At 51.8% G+C, this 18,398-nt stretch overlaps 1 protein-coding gene across 1 annotated transcript in view; it reads left to right on the top strand.

The window, feature by feature from the left end:
* Positions 1–208: 208 nt before the first annotated feature.
* LOC112069188 (uncharacterized) overlaps positions 209–18,398 on the top strand; it is a 27,321-nt gene continuing 9,131 nt past the window's right edge. The window contains exons 1-2 of the mRNA XM_070438446.1: positions 209–402; positions 1,502–1,945. Of these exons, the coding sequence (XP_070294547.1) occupies positions 1,564–1,945 (382 nt within the window). The 5' untranslated portion in view covers positions 209–402; positions 1,502–1,563. The remainder of the gene's footprint in view (positions 403–1,501; positions 1,946–18,398) is intronic.

Raw genomic sequence — 18,398 nt, 5'->3', positions numbered from 1 at the left:
AGTAAGAGAGAGATAGTGCCAGTCTCCCCTCTCGCAGAGCCTCCCCTGAGCTCCCAGTCTGCCCAAGTCCACATCCTCTACTGTCACTGACTCTGGGCAGCAGGGGACTGGATCCAACCTCTGCTCTCCAGTCCAGCCCTACCTCATGTCCATACTCAGAAAGGAGAGAAGGAAACAGAGGATGGTGTTAAAGAGATGGATGAGGCACTTCGGCTTCCTCAGGGATCCTCCGCTCTCCAAGGCCAGACCAGGAGCCCAATTCTGGTCCTGAGGACATAGACCCCTCAGTCTCTCCAGTCCCTAGTGTCTGTGAGGGTTCTCTCTCAGACTTTAGCCGCCCACCATCCAGCCAGTTCAGCCGAAGCACAGACCTGGGTAGTGGCCGGAGCAGTCCTCTATGTGGTATTGTACCTACGCTGCTTTGAGACAATTGAAGTGAAATGTATTCAAAGCTGTTGCATTCCCCATGGGCTAATTAGTTGTTTCATAAATGTAGAAATTCATAATTACTGTAACTGTTGTACACTACCACTGTTCAAAAGTTTGGGGTCACTTAGAAATGTCCTTGTTATTTAAAGAAAAGCACATTTGTTGTGCATTAAAATAGCATCAATTGATCAGAAATACAGTGTAGACATTGTTAATGATGTAAATGAATATTGTAGCTGGAAACTGCTGATTTTTTTATGGAATATTTACATAGGCCCATTATCAGCGACCATCACTTCTGTTCCAGTGGCACATTGTGTTAGCTAATCCAAGTTGATCATTTTAAAAGGCTAATTGATCATTAGAAAACCCTTTTGCAATTATGTTAGCACAGCTGAAAACTGTTGTTCTGATTTAAAGAAGCAATAAAACTGGCCTTCTTTGGACTAGTTGAGTATCTGGAGAATCAGCATTTGTGGGTTCGAAGGCTCAAAATGACCAGAAACAAAGAACTTTCTTCTGAGACTCGTCAGTCTATTCTTGTTCTGAGAAATGAAGGCTATTCCATGCGCGAAATTGCCAAGAAACTGAAGATCTCATACACTGCTGTGTACTACTCCCTTCACAGAACAGCGCAAACTGGCTCTAACCAGAATACAGTAGAAAGAGGAGTGGGAGGCCCCGGTGCACAACTGAGCAAGATGAAAAGTACATTAGAATGTCTAGTTTGAGAAATAGACGCCTCAAGTCCTCAACTGGCAGCTTCATTAAATAGTACCCGCACAACACCACTCAACGTCAACAGTGAAGAGGCAACGCTGGCCTTCTAGGCAGAGTTCCTATGTCCAGTGTCTGTGTTCTTTTGCCCATCTTAATCTTTTATTTTTATTGGCCAGTCTGAGATATGGCTTTTTCTTTGCAAACTTTTGAACAGTAGTGTAGGTGATCAAAATCCTTAAATATTCTGTGATTTTGTACACAGACTTGAATGTTTAATTGTAGCCAAGGCTTGCTTTCCTATCATTTCAAATGGAAGGATAATTATTCCATATATCTTTTTTTCTTTTTACAGCGAATCTGAGTGACCTGGACTCAGAGGGTGGCTCTCCTCTCTCCCAGCACGGCTCCTCTTCCATGTCCCTGTCTGCTCTGGCCTCCTGCACCCCACAGGACCCCCCAACACACCAGCCCCCAAACCCAGCGCCTCACCACCCTCTACACCATCCCCTCCCTCACCAGGCCCAACACTGCCCACCTGACTGGACCACCACGGAGAACCAGCCAGGCCATGTCCTCCCACCCTACCCAGACCCATCCCTGGACCCCAACCCAGACCCTACTACCCTAGCTTTCCCCTCAGACACCTGGCAGTCCTGCCCCAGCCCACAGTGCAGGATAACTCCCCGACCAGGGTCAGGGTTAGGGTCAGGTTTGACCTCATCTCCTGTGGTAGTGGAAAGGCAGGACTGGACATCACACCGCTGGTCCATCCTTCCCCCCATCTCTCCTGTCAGAGGTGAGGAATGATCCCTGCTTGTCCCATATGGGCCGTTCACAGCCTCCTTCCCAGCCCTCCCAGCCTCCTTCCCAGCCTCCCTCCCCGCCCAGCAGCAGCCTACACTGGTGCCCCTTAGCTAGCGCCACAGGGCTGATTGTCCACAACATGGCTGGACATCTTCCCTGGTACAAAGAAACGGCAGCCAACAGACAACAGAGGAAATCAAAGCCTGGCTCTATATAGACATCCTCCTCGGATCAGATGCTCCTGTCCCCATCGCCGGTCTGCATTGTGAGGGTCTGCTGTCAGCCCTGTTTTGTTTCCCCTCATAATAAATAACGCAGAAAGCTCTTTCACTTTTGTCCTTAATAGCAGCAAGTGGAGAGATTGACTCTTTTGATGAGAGCTGGTACGTTTTGATTCCCAGTTTCCAAAGGCGCGCGTTAGGCCCCTTCACAATAGGAGGAGTGGGGGTTCCCTGCATCGTGTGCCGTCCCACTCAGCCAACAGCTTCCCGCGTCTCTCCATTTCTCCGTCGTCGCTGAAAGGGAGACGTGGTAGCCGATGGTCATAAATCCCACTGACACCGTACGCTGACGGGAACAGTTAGAGCTACGGTCCACAATAGAATATAGCGGCTTCCGTCGCAGCTAATTTACCGTTTAGAATAAGATAAAGGACGGGGCCACTGACATCTGACTTTTATGGGGACTTTATGAAAGACTATGAAAAGAGAGCAAACAATTGGGAAATTGTGTAGGGATTTTCATTTCTCTAACAGAAGTATTGAGAAGGCGTCTGCGCTCTTCTAAGCGTTCCTTTGTATGCGGTGATTAAGAGTAACGGTGCCGAAGTAGTTCCAGGTGGCGGTAGGAAGTCGAGGAAAATGATAGAAGAGGGGCGAAGTATTGCAAGTCAGTGATTAGGACGCACGCCAGGCACACGATGAAAAGAGCATATCATCCCAAGACTGCGAGCCTATGAATGAACGATAAATAGTTTATTAGAACATCATGGTGCGCCAAAGAAATCAATCAAGGGCATAATGAATAATGAAAAAAACACAACCAGTTCCGGCCTTAGCCTTTCCTCACTGTAAATTAGTCAGCACACACACCTGGCTTCCTATAATAGCATATGTCTCATGATCAAAAGAAAACGACACAAATGTAAAAATCAGGTACCTTTGTACTATATATTGACTGCTGATGTACATTTATACAGAATATAAAAATCAACAGAGAATATCAATAAATTATTGCTATTTACATATACCCGTTCATATGTGTGGCACACTTTCTTCAATGGGGAGATACAGCTATATGGTGCGACACTGGTTCTCTTGGGAGAATACAGCTATATGGGTGCCACCGTCTCTATGGGAAGATACAGCTATATGGGCACACTGTTCTCTATGGGAGATACATCTAATATGGTTTGGGCACACTGTCTCTATGGAGATACAGCGTACTATGGTGGCACACTGTTCTCTATGGGGAGACTACAGCAATGTGGCAGCACTGTTTCTCTATGGGGAGATACATCTATATGGTGGCACATCTGTTCTCGCTATGGGGAATTTTTTGGTAGCGGTCCGGTTTGGAGAGCGGCGTGCAGTCGCAATTCGCCGGTCGCTCCACAGGAGTCTTTTACCATTTTCAGATTCATTTTTCATTACAGTACAACGTTTGATTTGTTGATCTAACGAGCTACATATCCGTCTTGTATCAAAGATAATTGAAGTATATTGGGTATTAGGTTCGTAGCCAGCTATTTTCGTCCGAACGTAACAACGTAGTTCAACACTGGCTAGCTAGCCACCGAGAAATAGCAGCACAGGCAGCATAGCAGACTGGAGAAACGATTACATTTACAACGGAACGACTTATTAGTTAGTGTTAGCTGGCTACCCAGTTCTCTATGCTATCTTTGTATCTAAGATAATTCTTAGCTTAGAGTTGAGTTAGAGTAATATTCGGCTAACTAGCCAGCTAATTCTCGAACGTACGTAGCAAAGCACTGCTAGCCTAGCCAGCTAGCCACCGAATACAACAAGCAGCTCTGAGAAGACGATTACATTACACAAACGGAACGACTGATTAGTGTAGTGTTAGCTTTGGCTACTAGTTGTTTTGCTATCCTTTGTATCTAAGATAATTGTGGTAGCTTAACGTTGGATTGACGTAATATCGGTTTAACTAGCCAGCTATTTTCGTCCACGCCCTGCGCTGCACCGTCTCCTACCAATATCAACACTGGCTAGCTAACACTCCTAGTTTAGCCAACTTCTACCGAATAGCACACCGTAGAAACTCACACTACAACTTAGCATTACAACGAACGACTCTTGATTAGCTTAGTGTTAGCTAGCTACAATGTGTCTTTGCTTGTCCTTGTATCCAGATAATTTGTGTAGTTTTGAAAGAAATTGTCGAGGTTACCTAGGCCAGCTACACGTTCAAAAACAGAAAGTCAACAACGCAGCGCATGCTAGCCAGCCTACTTCACCGCAGCAGTACTATATTCATTTTAAGTCAATAAAGATTTTATTTTATTTTTCTGGCAACGTAAACAACTTCCTGAACACGAGTGTAGTCCACTTGTCATTCATCTCCTTGCATTAGCGTAGCTTCTTCTGTAGTCTGCAACTATGTGTCTGTCTATCCCTCTTTCTCTCCTCTCTCAACGACCATACAACGCTTCACAACCGCGTGGCCGCCGCCATTCTAACCTGGTGGTCCTCAGCGCGCACGACCCACGTTGGATTCCAGGTCTCCGGCAGCCTCTGGAACTGCCCATTGCAGCCAACAAGGCAGAGTTTCATCTCAGCCTATGCTCCCTCAGTCCCCTCGACTTCTTGGCACTGACGCGAAACATGATTACCACTGACAACTACTCTACTCCTACTGCTACTGCTCGTCGCCCACGTGTTCTGCACACCCCGAGAGCTTCTGGTCAGCGGGGGCGTGTGGCACTGGCGATCCTCATCTCTCCCAAGTGGACATTCTTTCTTTTCTCCCCTGACCCTCTCGTCTATCGCCTCCTTTGAATTCCATGCTGTCACAGTTACCAGCCCTTCAAGCTCTAACATCCTTATCATTATCGCCCTCCCAGGTTCCCTGGAGAGTTCATACAATGAGATTTGACGCGCCCTGATAACTTCCTTTCCTGAGGACTGGCTCACCTCTCCACAGTCCTGGGTGACTTTAATCTCCCACGTCTACCTTTGACCTCATTCCTCTCTGCCTCCCCCCCTTCTTTCCACTCCTCCTTTCCTCTTGTGTGACTCACCCTTCTCACCTTCCCCCCCTACTCACAAGGCAGGCCAATACGCTTGACCCTCCATCTTTACTAGATGCTGTTTCTTCACTAATTCTCACTGCAACTCCCCTCCAATCTCCGACTCACTACCTTGTATCCTTTTTGTCCCTCTCGCTCATGCTATCTAACACTTCCCACACTGGCCCTACTGCCGGAATGTAATCTCGCGCCGTCGCCAACCTTCTGCTCTCTCTGCCCGGCTACTACTCATTCCTCTTCCATCCTATCATCTCTTCCCTCTGCTCAACCTTCTCCAACCTATCTCCTGATTCTGCCTCCTCAAACCCTCCTCTTCTCCTTTCTGCATCCCTTTTGAACTCTCTATGGTCCCCTATCCTCGCAGGCGGCTCGGTCCTCCCCTCTGCTCCGTGGCTCGACGACTCACTGCGAGCTCACAGAAACAGGGCTCCGGGCAGCCGAGCGGAAATTGGAGAAACCTCGCCTCCCTGCGGACCTGGCATCTCTTTCACTCCTCCTCTCTACTTTCTCCTCTTCTGTCTCTGCTTGCTAAAGCCACTTTCCTAACGCAACTCTAATTCCAAGATCTGCCTCTAACCCTAAGGAAGCTCTTTTGCCTACCTTCTCTCCTCCTGAATCCTCCTCGCCCCTCCTCCCCCCTCCTCCTCTCTGCAGATGACTCTCGTCAACCATTTTGAAAAGAAGGTTCGACGACATCCGCTCCTCGTTTGCAAGTCAAACGACATAACCGCTGGTTCTGCTCAAATAGTCGCCTAACCCTGTGCTTGACCGTCTTTCTCCCCTTCTCTCTCCAGATGAAATCTCGCGTCTTGTGACGGCCGGCGCCCAACAACCTGCCGCGCTTGACCCCTATCCCTCCTCTCTTCTCCAGACCATTTCCGGAGAACCTTAACCTCTCCTTACGCTCACCCTGCTCATCAACTCATCTTGACCGCGGCTACGTCCCTTCCGTCCTTCAAGAGAGGCGAGAGTTTGCACCCTTCTGAAAAAACGCTACATCATTCCTTCCGAATGTCAACAACCTACAGACCAGTATCCCTTCTTTCTTTTCGCTCCAAAACTCGTGAACGTGCGTCCTTGGCCAGCTCTCCTGCTATTCTCTCAGATGACCTTCTTGATCCAAAATCAGTCAGGCTTCAAGACTAGTCCATTCCAACTGAGACTGGCTTTCTCTGTGTCACGGAGTGCGCTCCGCACTGCTAAAGCTAACTCTCTCTCCTCTGCTCTGCATCTTCTAAGACGCTATTCGGCTGCCTTTGATACTGTGAAACCATAGATCCTCCCTCTCCACCCTCTCCGAGCTGGGCATCTTCCGGCGCGGCCACGCTTGGATTTGCGTCCTTACCTGACAGGTCGTCCTACCAGGTGGCGTGGCGAGAAATCTGTCTCCGCACAGTGCTTCACCACTGTGTCCATACCGGGCCTCTGTTTTCTAGGCCCTCATTCGCCTAGTTGCCGTCGCTTATACAGCCAGTCAGCTGTGGGGCTCTGTCATAGGTCGTCGACAGGGGGGGGATGGCCTCTCGCTCTGCATGTTGCTGATGCAGACGACACAGTTACAATTAATCTGTCTCCTTTCCCTCTGATGAACCAGGTGGGCGAATCGACATCTCTGCATGGTCTTGGAACATATGCAGTGTGGAATGAGCGGGATCACCACCTTCGGAAGCTGAACCTCGGCAAGAGACGGAGCTGCGTTGCTGGTCCTCCCGGGGAAGGACTGCCGGCGGTTACATGATCGCGCCATCACGGTTGACGAACTCCATTGTGTCCTCCTCCCAGAGCGCTAGAGAACCTTGGCGTGATCCTGGACCGCAACAGCCCTGTCCGTTCTCAGCTCACAGTTCAAGGCGGTGACGCGTTCCTGTAGGTTTCATGCTCTAGCAAACATTCGCAGAGTACGACCCCTGCCTCACACAGGAAGCGGCGGCAGGTCCTAATCCAAGGCACTTTTGTCATCTCCGTCTTGGATTATTGCAACTCGTCGACCTGGGTTGGCTGGGCTCCGTCCCTGCCTGGTTGCCATTAAAAGACGCCCTACAACTCATCCAGAACGCCGCAGCCCGGTCTGTGGTTCACCTTCCAGTTCTCTCACGTCACCCCCGCCGTCCTCTCGCTCTCTCCACTGTGGCTTCCAGTTGAAGCTCGCATCCGCTACAAGACCGACTGGTGCTTGCCCTCGGAGCTGTGAGTGGGAACGGCACCTTTCCGGTACTTCAGGCTCGTGATCAGGCCTAAGCAACCGCAAACAAGGGGCACTGGCGTTCATGTGTCCACCTGTGGCCCTGCTCGCTCCCCCTATCTTAGGAAGTACAGTGTTCCCGGTCAGCCTCAGTCAAAACTGGTTCGCTGCTCTGGCACCGCCAGAAATGGGGTGGAAAAACAAAAAAAATTTCCCCCTCACGACGGCCAAGGTCAAAGCGAGTCAAGTCACGCACCGTTCGCGGAGACACCTTGAAACGCCACCTCTTTAGAGGAATACTAGGATAAAGTAATCCTCCTAACGCCCACCCCTCCGCCCTTAAAAGAGTTACGATGCACTATCTTGTAAAGTGTTGTTCCACTGGGGGATTTCATAAGGTGAAGCACCAATTTGGTAAGTCGGCTCTGTGATAAGGAGCGGTCTGCGGTAAAATGACTTAAATGTTAAAGTGTTTAAAATGTGAGATACAGCTATGTAATGCTCTAGGATTACTTTGGTATACACCACTGTTGCTCTATGGGGAGATACAGCTATAATGCGTGATATCACTGTTCTCTATGGGGAGATACAGCTAATATGGTGGCACACGCTGTTCTCTATGGGGGATACAGCTATATGGTGACACTGTTCTCTATGGGGAGATTAGCTATATGGTGAGCACTGTTCTCTATGGGGAGATCAAGCTATATGGTGAGCACGCTACTGTTCTCTAGGGGAGATACAGCTAAATATGGTGGCATCACTGTTCTCGTATGGGGAGATCAGCTATAGGTGATACACTGTTCCTCTATGGGGAGATACAGCTATATGGTGGATACACTGTTCTCATGGGGAGATACAGCTAATAATGGTGATACTGTTCTCTATGGGGGATACTAGCTATATGGTGGCCACGCTGTTCTACCTACGGGGCAAGGGACCAGAGCAATCACTGTGTCATTTATTTCCACACAGAAATAAATGTAGAATAAGAATTTGTTCTTAACTGACTTCCTAGTAAATAAGGTTAAATAAGTGAATAAAAGAATTTCACGCACGATGTAGACAGACCCAGGGTTTTTGGTGAGAAACATATATGCACATGTCTAGCAATGTTCTAAACCTCAGGAGAGAAAAAGAAAATGGCCCTTGTTCATGGAACGCCTGGGTGCTTTCGAAGATACGATTTGTTAAAAAATCCAAAATTACTTCACAGATTCTTCATTGTAAAATGGTGGTTTAAACACTGTTTGCCCCGTAATGCCTTTTTGGTTGCAATGGAACCATATGAAACAGTATTTAGATGGGAAGCATGCAGCTGGACTGTGGAGACGGTCTTTAGACAGCTAACAGACGTTCCGCAGACGGGTAGAATGGGCAATGTAGAGGTCATGCTGTTTATGAAACTTTGGCACTAAGAGAGGTACCTTTCATACTGGACTTGCGCCAGAAACACGCAGAGAGAAAGTATGCCCAGGGGTCCGCTGCTCATCGCTGGTGTGGAAACTGTGCCTGTATTGGCATGAGCCCGCTGCAAGGAGGCATGGAGGAACTGTGCTAGATGGTGGCCAGGGGCAGAGTTAATTGCAATGTCCGACAGTGAGAGCGCGATAAGACGGCGGCGCTACAGGGGAGGACAGGACAGAACAGGCTGAGTCGGTGTCCTTCGCAGTGGCAGACCGACGTGTAGATGGACGACCTGATGCAAAGGGATTGGATTGACAGTCCCGAACATCACGACCTGCGGAACAGGGTAGGAGCAGGGGACGGCAACAACGAACTGAGTAGAAATGCCGCAGAGGTTTACAAGCGCGATAGACGCACGCGAATGTGATCGTGCTTCGCTTGGTTCCATGTTCCGAGGTGGTCTTTCAGTGAGCTGGTCCTTGGTCGAAATGGGATAGCTGACAGAAGGTATGTGGATGTGGAGGGCAGGTTGTAGGCAGGGTCTACGAGCAGGTCGCTCACCAGAACATCACATGGACAACAACGTCGCGCTATGGGCACAATACCGCATGCCCGTCGCTGGACCAGGGACAGGACTGGCAAAAAGGTGGCTCTTGCCCCTGAGCGGGTCCGAAGATTTGTCTCAACCAGTGGTGGGGATGGTGCGGATTCGCGTTTATCGGTCGAGGAATGGAAGCGGTATATATACCGATGGCCTGTATGGCTCTGGAGCGAGGTGATCAGAGAGTTTGGAAGTGGGAGGGGTGGCGTCCCTGTTCAGGTGTTGCGGTCTGGGGAGAGCCGGTGGTGGTCAGACAGCATCAGATCCGGGACTTGAGCTTGTTTGTGTGTGTCATTGCGACTGCAATCTCGAAAGCGCGTGTGCGTGTACTAGGGAAGACATCCGACCTCCTCAATGTGGTAGCCCTTCCTGCATGGCTCATCCTGACATGAACCCTCCAGCATAAAACAATGCCACCAGCCATACTGCTCGTTTCTTGTTTGTGTGATTTCCTGCATCAAGAAGGAATGTCAGTGTTCTGCCTTATTATGGCCAGTGATGAGCCACAGAATCTCAATCCCATTGAAGCACATCTGGGACCTGTTGGATCGGAGGGTGAGGCTAGGCCATTCCCGCCCAGAAATGTTCCGGGAACTTGCAGGTTGCCCTTGGTGGAAAGAGTGGGGTAACATCTCACAGCAAGAACTGGGCAAATCTGGTGGCAGTCACATGAGGAGGAGATGCACTTCCAAGTACATTTACATTTACATTTTACATTTAGTCATTTAGCAGACGCTCTTTAATACAGAGCGACTTACAAATTTGGTGCATTCACTTTGATATCCAGTGGAACAACCACTTTACAATTAGTGCATCTAACTCTTTTAAGGGGGGGGGTTAGAAGGATTACTTTATCTATCCTAGGTATTCCCTTAAAGAGGTGGGGTTTTCAAGGGTGTCTCCGGAAGGTGGTGATTGACTCGCTGACCTGGCGTCGTGAGGGCGTTTTGTCCACCATTGGGGTGGCCAGAGCAGCGAACAGTTTTTGACTGGGGCTAGCGGGAACTGTACTTCCCTCAGAGGTAGGGAGGCGAGCAGGGCAGAGGTGGATGAACGCAGTGCCCTGTTTTGGGTGTAGGGCCTGATCAGAGCCTGAAGGTACGGAGGTGCCGTTCCCTCAGCAGCTCCGTAGGGCAAGCACCATGGTCTTGTAGCGGTGCGAGCTTCAACTGGGAGCCAGTGGAGAGAGCGGAGGAGCGGGGTGACGTTGAGAGAGCTTGGGAAGTTTGAACACCAGACGGGCTGCGCGTTCTGGATGAGTTGTAGTGGTTTAATGGCATCAGGTATGCTCGCCAAGTGGGAGGTAGGCGTTCTTAAGTGCTCGAGTAAGACGTCGACGTCGGAGGCATCTGTCGGCATGAGTGGAACATATTAACGAGGAGACGGATGAGAGGCCTGAACAGTTGATGTGTGTGGCTCTCTGTGGGACAGATCTGTATGAAGCAGGATGCTCCACATGACTGGCGCGGCTGATCGACAGTTCTGCATCTGTGTAGTGACGCGAGGACTAGAGTGAGTGGTAGATGATTCCAGGGCCACGCTTGGGGCGATATTAGGTCTAAAGTGGCTGATACGAGGGCATCGAACCTAACTAGGAACGGGGTCTCGACCGCCCTTGATGTGTAGTTGAGAGGGGCGCAGAGACAGGGTGTTGGTCAGGATCGACGCCAAGGTTCTTAAGCACTCGTTGGAAGGAGGACCAGCAATGGAGTTTGTCAACCGTGATGGCGAGATTTGATGGAACGGCAGTCCCTTCGCCCGGGAGGAGAGAGCAGCTCCGTCTTGCCGAGGGTTCAGCTGAGGTGGGTGATCTGTCTCCACGACTGATATGTCGTTGCCAGACATGCGCAGGGGAGATGCGATGTCAGCCACCTGGTGTTTCGCAGAAGGGGGAAGGAGAAGATTAAGTGTGTGTGTCGTCTGCATAGCAATGATAGGAGAGGAGACGCATGTGATGGATAATGAGCAGAGCCAAGTGCTGTGGATGTATAGCGAGAATACGGAGAGGGCCTGTAAGAGACAGAGCCCTGGTGGAACCAGGTGGTGAGAGCACGTGGTGGCGGAGAGCGAGACGTGTTCTCGGCAGCGCCATCCTTGGGTAGGAGCGACGCTGTCAGGGTAGGACGCAATCCAAGCGTGGGCCGCGCCGGAGATGCCGCAACTCGGAGAGGGTGGGAGACGGGAGGTCGTGAATGTTGCAGCAGGTATCAAAGGCAGCGCGAGTAGGTCGTAGCGAAGTTGAGGTGAGAAGCAGATGGAAGTAGAGAGTTGGAGCTTTAGCAGGTGTGCGGGAAAGCGGCCTCCGTGAGACGTTAGAAGAAAGAAGCAGGTCTTCAAGTTGAAGATGAACCTAGGTCTTGAAACGACTGATTGGAATGCAAGAGGTCATTGCTGAGAGAGATGAGCAGGAGAGCTGGCCGCAGGACAGCAGAGCGTTGTGGTCATCTAAGTGTGGTATGGGGTGTAGTGTCGGTGGAAGAGGTAGTGTGTGTGATGAGAGCTGAGGTTGGAGAGGCAAAGGAGGAGCAGTGGGTAGAGTCAGTTGATAGCTGCGGTGAGGTGTTGACTGAGTCTAGTGGACTGGCGTAAGATTTTGTCAGTGGTAGGAGGACAGGCTGTTAGGGAGTGGGGTGAATGCTCCGAGTGTTGTTAGAATGAGGTGTTTGTTCGTTTGGTGGTGGATGTCGAGAAGGGTGTCGCTGGACACCGCTGTGTAGTACATCGGCGCGTTCGCACGATTTGTGAATAGAACGGTAAGCGCGGACGGAGTTAGCCAAGGGGACTCTAGGTGTGCAGCAGTGGATAGAGCGAATGATTGGGTGTGTAGCGGACTGAAGGTGGCAGTCGTGTTGTGAACCCGTGGAGAGGAGATGTGAGTATGATATGAGCGAGGGTGTAGGTGTTCATCGCTCGAAAGGTCTGTCGTCGAGTAGAGAGAGAGATCGGATCGGGCGAGTAGGGGTATACGCAGGCAAGGCGGCTGTTACTGAGGCCAGTGAGTGTGCTGTTGTGGCGCGAGTATCGGTGGACGCGGCTGGGACGCAAGTTCAGGATACTCAGAATAGGTCGAGTTGCCGAGATTGTCGACGTCGCGATGAGAGAGGGGAGAAAGAGGTCAAAGCACCGGGTAGGGCAAGTGTGAGCAGAACCAGCGGTGGTCGTTTGACTTAGCAAACGAGGATCGGATTGTCGTTCGACCTTCTTTTCAAAAAATGGTTGACGAAGTCATCCGCAGAGAGGGAGGAGGGGGGAAGGGGAGGAGGATTCAGGAGGGAGGAGAAGGTGGCCAAAGAGCTTCCTAGGGTTAGAGGCAGATGCTTGGAATTTTAGAGTGTAGAAAAGTGGCTTTAGCAGCAGAGACAGAAGAGGAAGAATGTAAGAGAGGAGGGAGTTGAAAGGATGCCAGGTCCGCAGGGAGGCGAGTTTTCCTCCACTTTCCGCTCGGCTGCCCGAGCCCTGTCTTGTGAGCTCGCAATGAGTCGTGCGAGCCACGGAGCAGGAGGGGAGGACCGAGCCGGGCCTGGAGGATAGGGGAACATATAGAGTCAAGGATGCAGAAAAGGGAGGAGGAGGAGGTTGAGGAGGCAGAATCATGGAGATAGTGTTGGTTGGATGAAGGTTGTGTTGGAGGGCCTATGAGCATGTGGTGAATGAAGAGTGATGAGGGATGTGAAGAGGAAGAGTTTAGGCGGGGTCATGTTAGGAGGCGAAGGAGGTGTGGATTACAGGGAGACGGCGGTGTGGGACGCGTAGGAGATGACTGGTGCCGAGATGTCCTGCGTTCGGATACGCCACGTGAGAAGTAGGGGTGGTCTATCAGTCGCTCGTACGCAGCGAACGATAGAGGAAGTCGGAAGGGATATAAAGAGAGAATAGTTATGCTGATAGGAGTGGGTGTCGTCGCTGTGCGTAGTGTGGGGTTGGGACTGGTGGATGGTGTGCGTGCGTCGTGCTAGGAGGCAGGCACCGTTCAGGACATCGGAGATTGGCATGTCACGATGCATTCGTGGTCATCGCAGCCCGCTTACTCTGTAGAGTGGTGATGGTGGAGTGTCACTCGCGTGCTCGGTGTTCGACGAGTGCAGTAGGCTCAGTATATCGTGCGTTCTTGAGCACTCTGGCTCAAAGGCCTTCTCCAACCTATCGTGTCACCGTGGCGCATTTAGGTCGTGGTAACGCTCTCCGTCGAGTACGCTTGCTGATAAGCGGCATTGTTGTACGTCGTCGCTCGCGACGCCTGTTTCTGCAGTCCGCTGTGGCTATCACGTGATGAGAGTATGGTATGTTGCGGCGTAGTGCTCTTATCGCGGAGTGGGCGTACGATGTGTGTCGTGTATGTGTATCATTGCTGAGTGCCTAGGCTGCTGGTGCTTGATGCATACGGGCTATCGCATACATCCGTGTACCGAGTGAGTCTGCGCGCTGCGTACATGGAGTGGGATGCGCGCCAGCGGTGGCTCGACGACTCATTGCGAGCTGCACCACAGAGCTTACAGTGGTGTGTTTGCTGTGCTGATGTGGATGCACGGTTCACTCTGGAGGTGTTCGCGTAGGAAATGGAGGAATGGAACGCGTTCTCGGCTCTCCTGCGGAACCTCGGCATCCCAGCTTGTTCACTGCCCTCGGGCTCGTTACATTCTCCTGCTTGCTGATCTCATGCTGCTAAAGCCACTTTTCTACAGGGGTTATGCCTACCGACTCTAAAATTCCAAGCATTGCCTCTAACCCTACGGAAGCTTTTGCCGGGCCTAATTCTCTCCTCCTGATCTCCCCCCCTCGCTTCGCCCACTGCGCCGCTTGCTCGTGCCCCTCTCTGGCGGATGATTCAGCCTCACCATTTTGAAAGAAGGTCGGAATATGCCGACATCCGATCCTCGTTTGCTAAGTCAAACGAGCAGGAACGATGTCTGGTACCTGGGCTGGTTCTGCTCACGAGTAACTGCCTGAGGATGCTGGTGCCTTATTTGACACGTCTTTCTCAAGATGTGTGAGCTGGCCTCTCTCTCTCTACTCAGATGAAGTATCTCGCGTCTTTGGTTGACGTGCCGGGAGCTGGTGCGGCTGTGTGTGCTCAACAAACAGACTGTATCCACGCTGGGATGAGTGGTCTTGGTTGACCGTAATTGTGAGGCCCATATCGCGCGTGCTGCGTGATGTTATGTCTCACAGACCACTTGTTCGGAGACGCCTTCTCCCTTACCTGCACCTCGCTTCATCACTGTCATCCTTGACCGCTATTGGCTACGTCCCTTGGTTGCCGTCTTCAAGGTTACGACGAGGAGTTGGTTCGGCGAGAAGGACGACCCTTCTGAAAAAACCTACACTCGATGCTGGCCCTCCGATGTCCCCAACAACTAACGAGACCATGTATCCCTTCGTCTTTTCTCTGCCACGAAACTCTTGTAACGTGCTGTCCTTGGCCAGCTCTCCTGCTATTCTTCTTCAGAAATGACCTTCTGTCGATCCTGATGAAGATGCAGAGAGTCAGAAGGTTTGCGCAGAATGACTAAGTCTGCTCGTGTCGCGAGTTGCGCGTGAGAGACTGCTACACTGGTGTCATGTCAGTTGCGTAGAGGTGTCTCGTGCGACATGTGGAGGGCGCGTGAGCCACGCCTCAGCTAAGCTGGAACTCGTCTCTGTGAGCTCTGCTCTCATCCTTCTAGACTCCTATCGGCTGATCCTTGGTGGATACTCGGTGAGAAGCTCATCAATCCTCCTCTTCTTGACGCATGGCCCTCTCTCGAGTTGAGGCATACCTCTCCGGGCCGGCCGCTAGCGCTTGATTGCGTCATACCTGAACAGGTCGCTCCTACCGTGTAAGGTGGCGTGGCGAGAATCTGTCTCCGCAGCCACGTGCTCTCACCACTCGGTGTGCGCCCCGCAGGGCTACGCTGTTGTTCTCACTGGCCCTCTCCCTATTCTCGGCTTTCATGGTGTCACAACACCAAGTCGGACTTGGTCGGCATCTGTCATTAGAGTGCGTTCGATCAGTGTCTCTCCGTAATGTCATTGGCTATGCGCAGACGAACACACCAGATATAGAAGTGGCGGTGTGTGTGCTTCGCAGTGCGATTAGCTATGATGTACCGCGCTGTCTTTGTCTGATTAACCAGGTGGTGAATCGCATTGCTGCATGTCTGGCAGACATATCAGTGTGGATGGACAGATCAACCTCAAGCTTGAATCTGCTCGGCAAGGAAGCACGAGAGCTGCTCTTGTCCTCCCGGTGGTGGGTGCGGAGAAGGAGACGTAGCCGTTCCATGATCGTCTGGATGCCATCGAGACGGAGGATTGAGGCAACTCCATTGTGTCCTGGTCCTTCCACGTAGCGGGTGCTAAGAACCTTGGGGCGTGAATCCTGGACAAGAGACCCTGTCGTTTCTCAACTACAGGATCAAAGGGCGGTGACGCAGCGCGTTCCCTGTTAGGGGGTTCATATGTGGCTCTACAACAATTCGGCGAAGAGTACGACTCCTTGCCTCACACGATGTAGGCATCAGCCGGCGCAGGGTTGTGCGCCTAATCCAGGTTGGGGTCTCTGACCCAGGCTTCGTTGTGTCATACGTCGGATGCGGCGGCGGTGGAGGTAAGTAGCTGCGGTAGGATGAGATAAGGTTCCGGGCCGGCCGTGACTGTAGTGGCGCGGTGGTGTCGTGGCCATCTCTCGCGTGCTATTAGGTCGGGACGTCGAGTGATTTGGTTGTATTTCACACGCTGTCGACACTGAGAGCGCGGAGGTGAGGATGTAGCACGTGGAAGTGATGAGTTCGCGCGAGTAACGTGTGCTTGCCTGTTTACTGGTGATGTGTGTTCAGATGCGGACTCTTGGATTGACATCGCGAGATCTGTGTAGAGCCGCTCTATCGCGAGGTTCGAAGCGGTGCACTGGCAGACGTGGTCTTGTTGCTGAGAGAAGATTGTGTGCGTTGATCCGGCGTGGGCTGTTGGGAATGACGTCGTATATTGGAGGGTCGGCGGATGATGGTAGATAGGCAGCGTACTCTGGAAGTGCGGGAGTGAATAGAGGACGAGGAGTAGACGTATAAGGGTTGTGAGGGTAGCGTGTGAGGCGGGATGAGGGACGGCAGGTGTGGGCTTGGACAGGAGAGCGTGTTATCGTGGAGACTGCGTGCTAGGCTGGGCATTCTCTCCCTGTCTAGTGGCTCCACTTGTCGCGTGCTATTAGATTAGCTGGTAGTATCGCCTCTGACACAGGGCGGTCGATCCAGGTTTGAGAGAGGCATGCGCATCGCTCGCACGTGTATCGCAGAGCATGTGGAGCTTGAATGGATGGTCGATGAGCGGCAGGAGCGTGTGAGTGAGTGAGTGGTTAGTGGCAGTTGGGCGCAGCCTCGTACCTTTCGGGAGGCTCTGGAATCAGGCGCTAACACCAACAAGGGCAGCTGCGTTCATCCACCTCTGGCCTTGTCCCGCCTCCCTCCGTCTGAGGAAGTACAGTTCCGCTCAGCCCAGTCCAAAACTGGTTTCGCCTGCTCTGGCAAACCCCAATGGGTGGAACAAACTCTCCCTCACGACGCCAGGTTCGCGAGTCGGAGTCATATCACCCCACGGTTGCCGGAGATCACCGTGAAACCCCACCTCTTTAAGGGAATACCTAGGATAGGCAATAAGTAATTCTTCTACCCCGCCACCCCCGCTTGAAACGGAGGTGTATGTATGAGGCATGCGATGCGCTAGAGTTGGGTAGGCTGATGGAAGCGTGAGAGTGGTGTGTTGGTTTGCTACAAGCATCGCGTGCCTTCGTGGTCTGGAGAGTCAGATGCGAGAGGAGGTGTAAAGTGCACGACCGCTGCGAATGGACGAAGTTGTGTGAGTGGAGGCCGGTGAGCAGCGTGCGCTGCGTAAAGGTTGAGAAAGGATGGCGGGTCGCAGCGTGGCTGGCGTGAGAGTAGGCGATGGGGACATTGAGAGATCGTGAGTGGTAATTGTAGAGATGTAAATGTACTGCGCAATGTGCATCTCTCCTCAATGTACTAGCACCGATGCATTGGTGCCAGCTGTGGTTCTGTGCTAGTGGCTAAAGCGTATTGTTACGGAGAGTGGGGTAAGTCCCACGATCGCGTTCACTTCGCTGAAGCCGATAGGAGGCGCACCGTGCTCAGGGTTACCGCGTGCATCCGTATCGTGGCGTCTTATGAGTTATGTGGGCAGTTTGGGTTGTTGACTGGGAGTGTATCGGAGGTGTGTTAGCCCAGGCGGGATCGCGCGGCTTATGAGGTGGTGCGTTGTACTGTTGGATATTAGATCCTGCTTTGGTGCAGGTGACATGTTGTCGGAGAAGGTCTCGGTGGGGTGATGTTTTACTCCAGTGCTGTTTAGGTTGAGCACGAGAGCGAGTGGTGGCGATAGAAGGTGGAAAGAAAGGGCATGGCCCTAGCCTCACCCTCCGATCCAACCAGGTCCCAGATGTGCTCAATGGGATTGAGATTGGGCTCTTCACTGGCCATGGCAGAAACCTGACATTCCATGTCTTGCAGGAAATCACACAACAGAACGAGCAGTTATGGCTGGTGGCATTGTTATGCTGGAGGGTCATGTCAGGATGAGCTGCAGGAAGGGTACCACATGAGGGAGGTGGATGTCTTCCCTGTAACGCAGACAGCTTTGCGATTGTCTGCAATGACACAAGCTCAGTCCGAATGATGCTGTGACACACCGCCCCAGACCATGACGGACGCCTCCACTTCCAATCGATCCCCGCTCCAGAAGTACAAGGCCTCGGTATAACGCTCTTCCTTAGACGATAAACCGCGAATCCGACATCACCCCTGGTGAGACAAAATCCTCGAACGTCAGTGAAGAGCACTTTTTTGCCAGTCCCGTCTGGTCCAGCGACGGTGGGTTTGTGCCCATAGGCGACGTTGTTGCCGGTGATGTCTGGTGAGGAACCTGCTTGTAAGGACGCTGCTCCAAGCCTCAATCCAAACCCTCTGTCAGCTTTATTGCGGACAGTCTGAGGA

Source organism: Salvelinus sp. IW2-2015, unplaced genomic scaffold, assembly GCF_002910315.2.
Source record: "Salvelinus sp. IW2-2015 unplaced genomic scaffold, ASM291031v2 Un_scaffold925, whole genome shotgun sequence".
In the NCBI taxonomy this organism is placed as follows: Eukaryota; Metazoa; Chordata; class Actinopteri; order Salmoniformes; family Salmonidae; genus Salvelinus; species Salvelinus sp. IW2-2015.
This window is presented reverse-complemented; position numbering and strand designations above follow the sequence as displayed.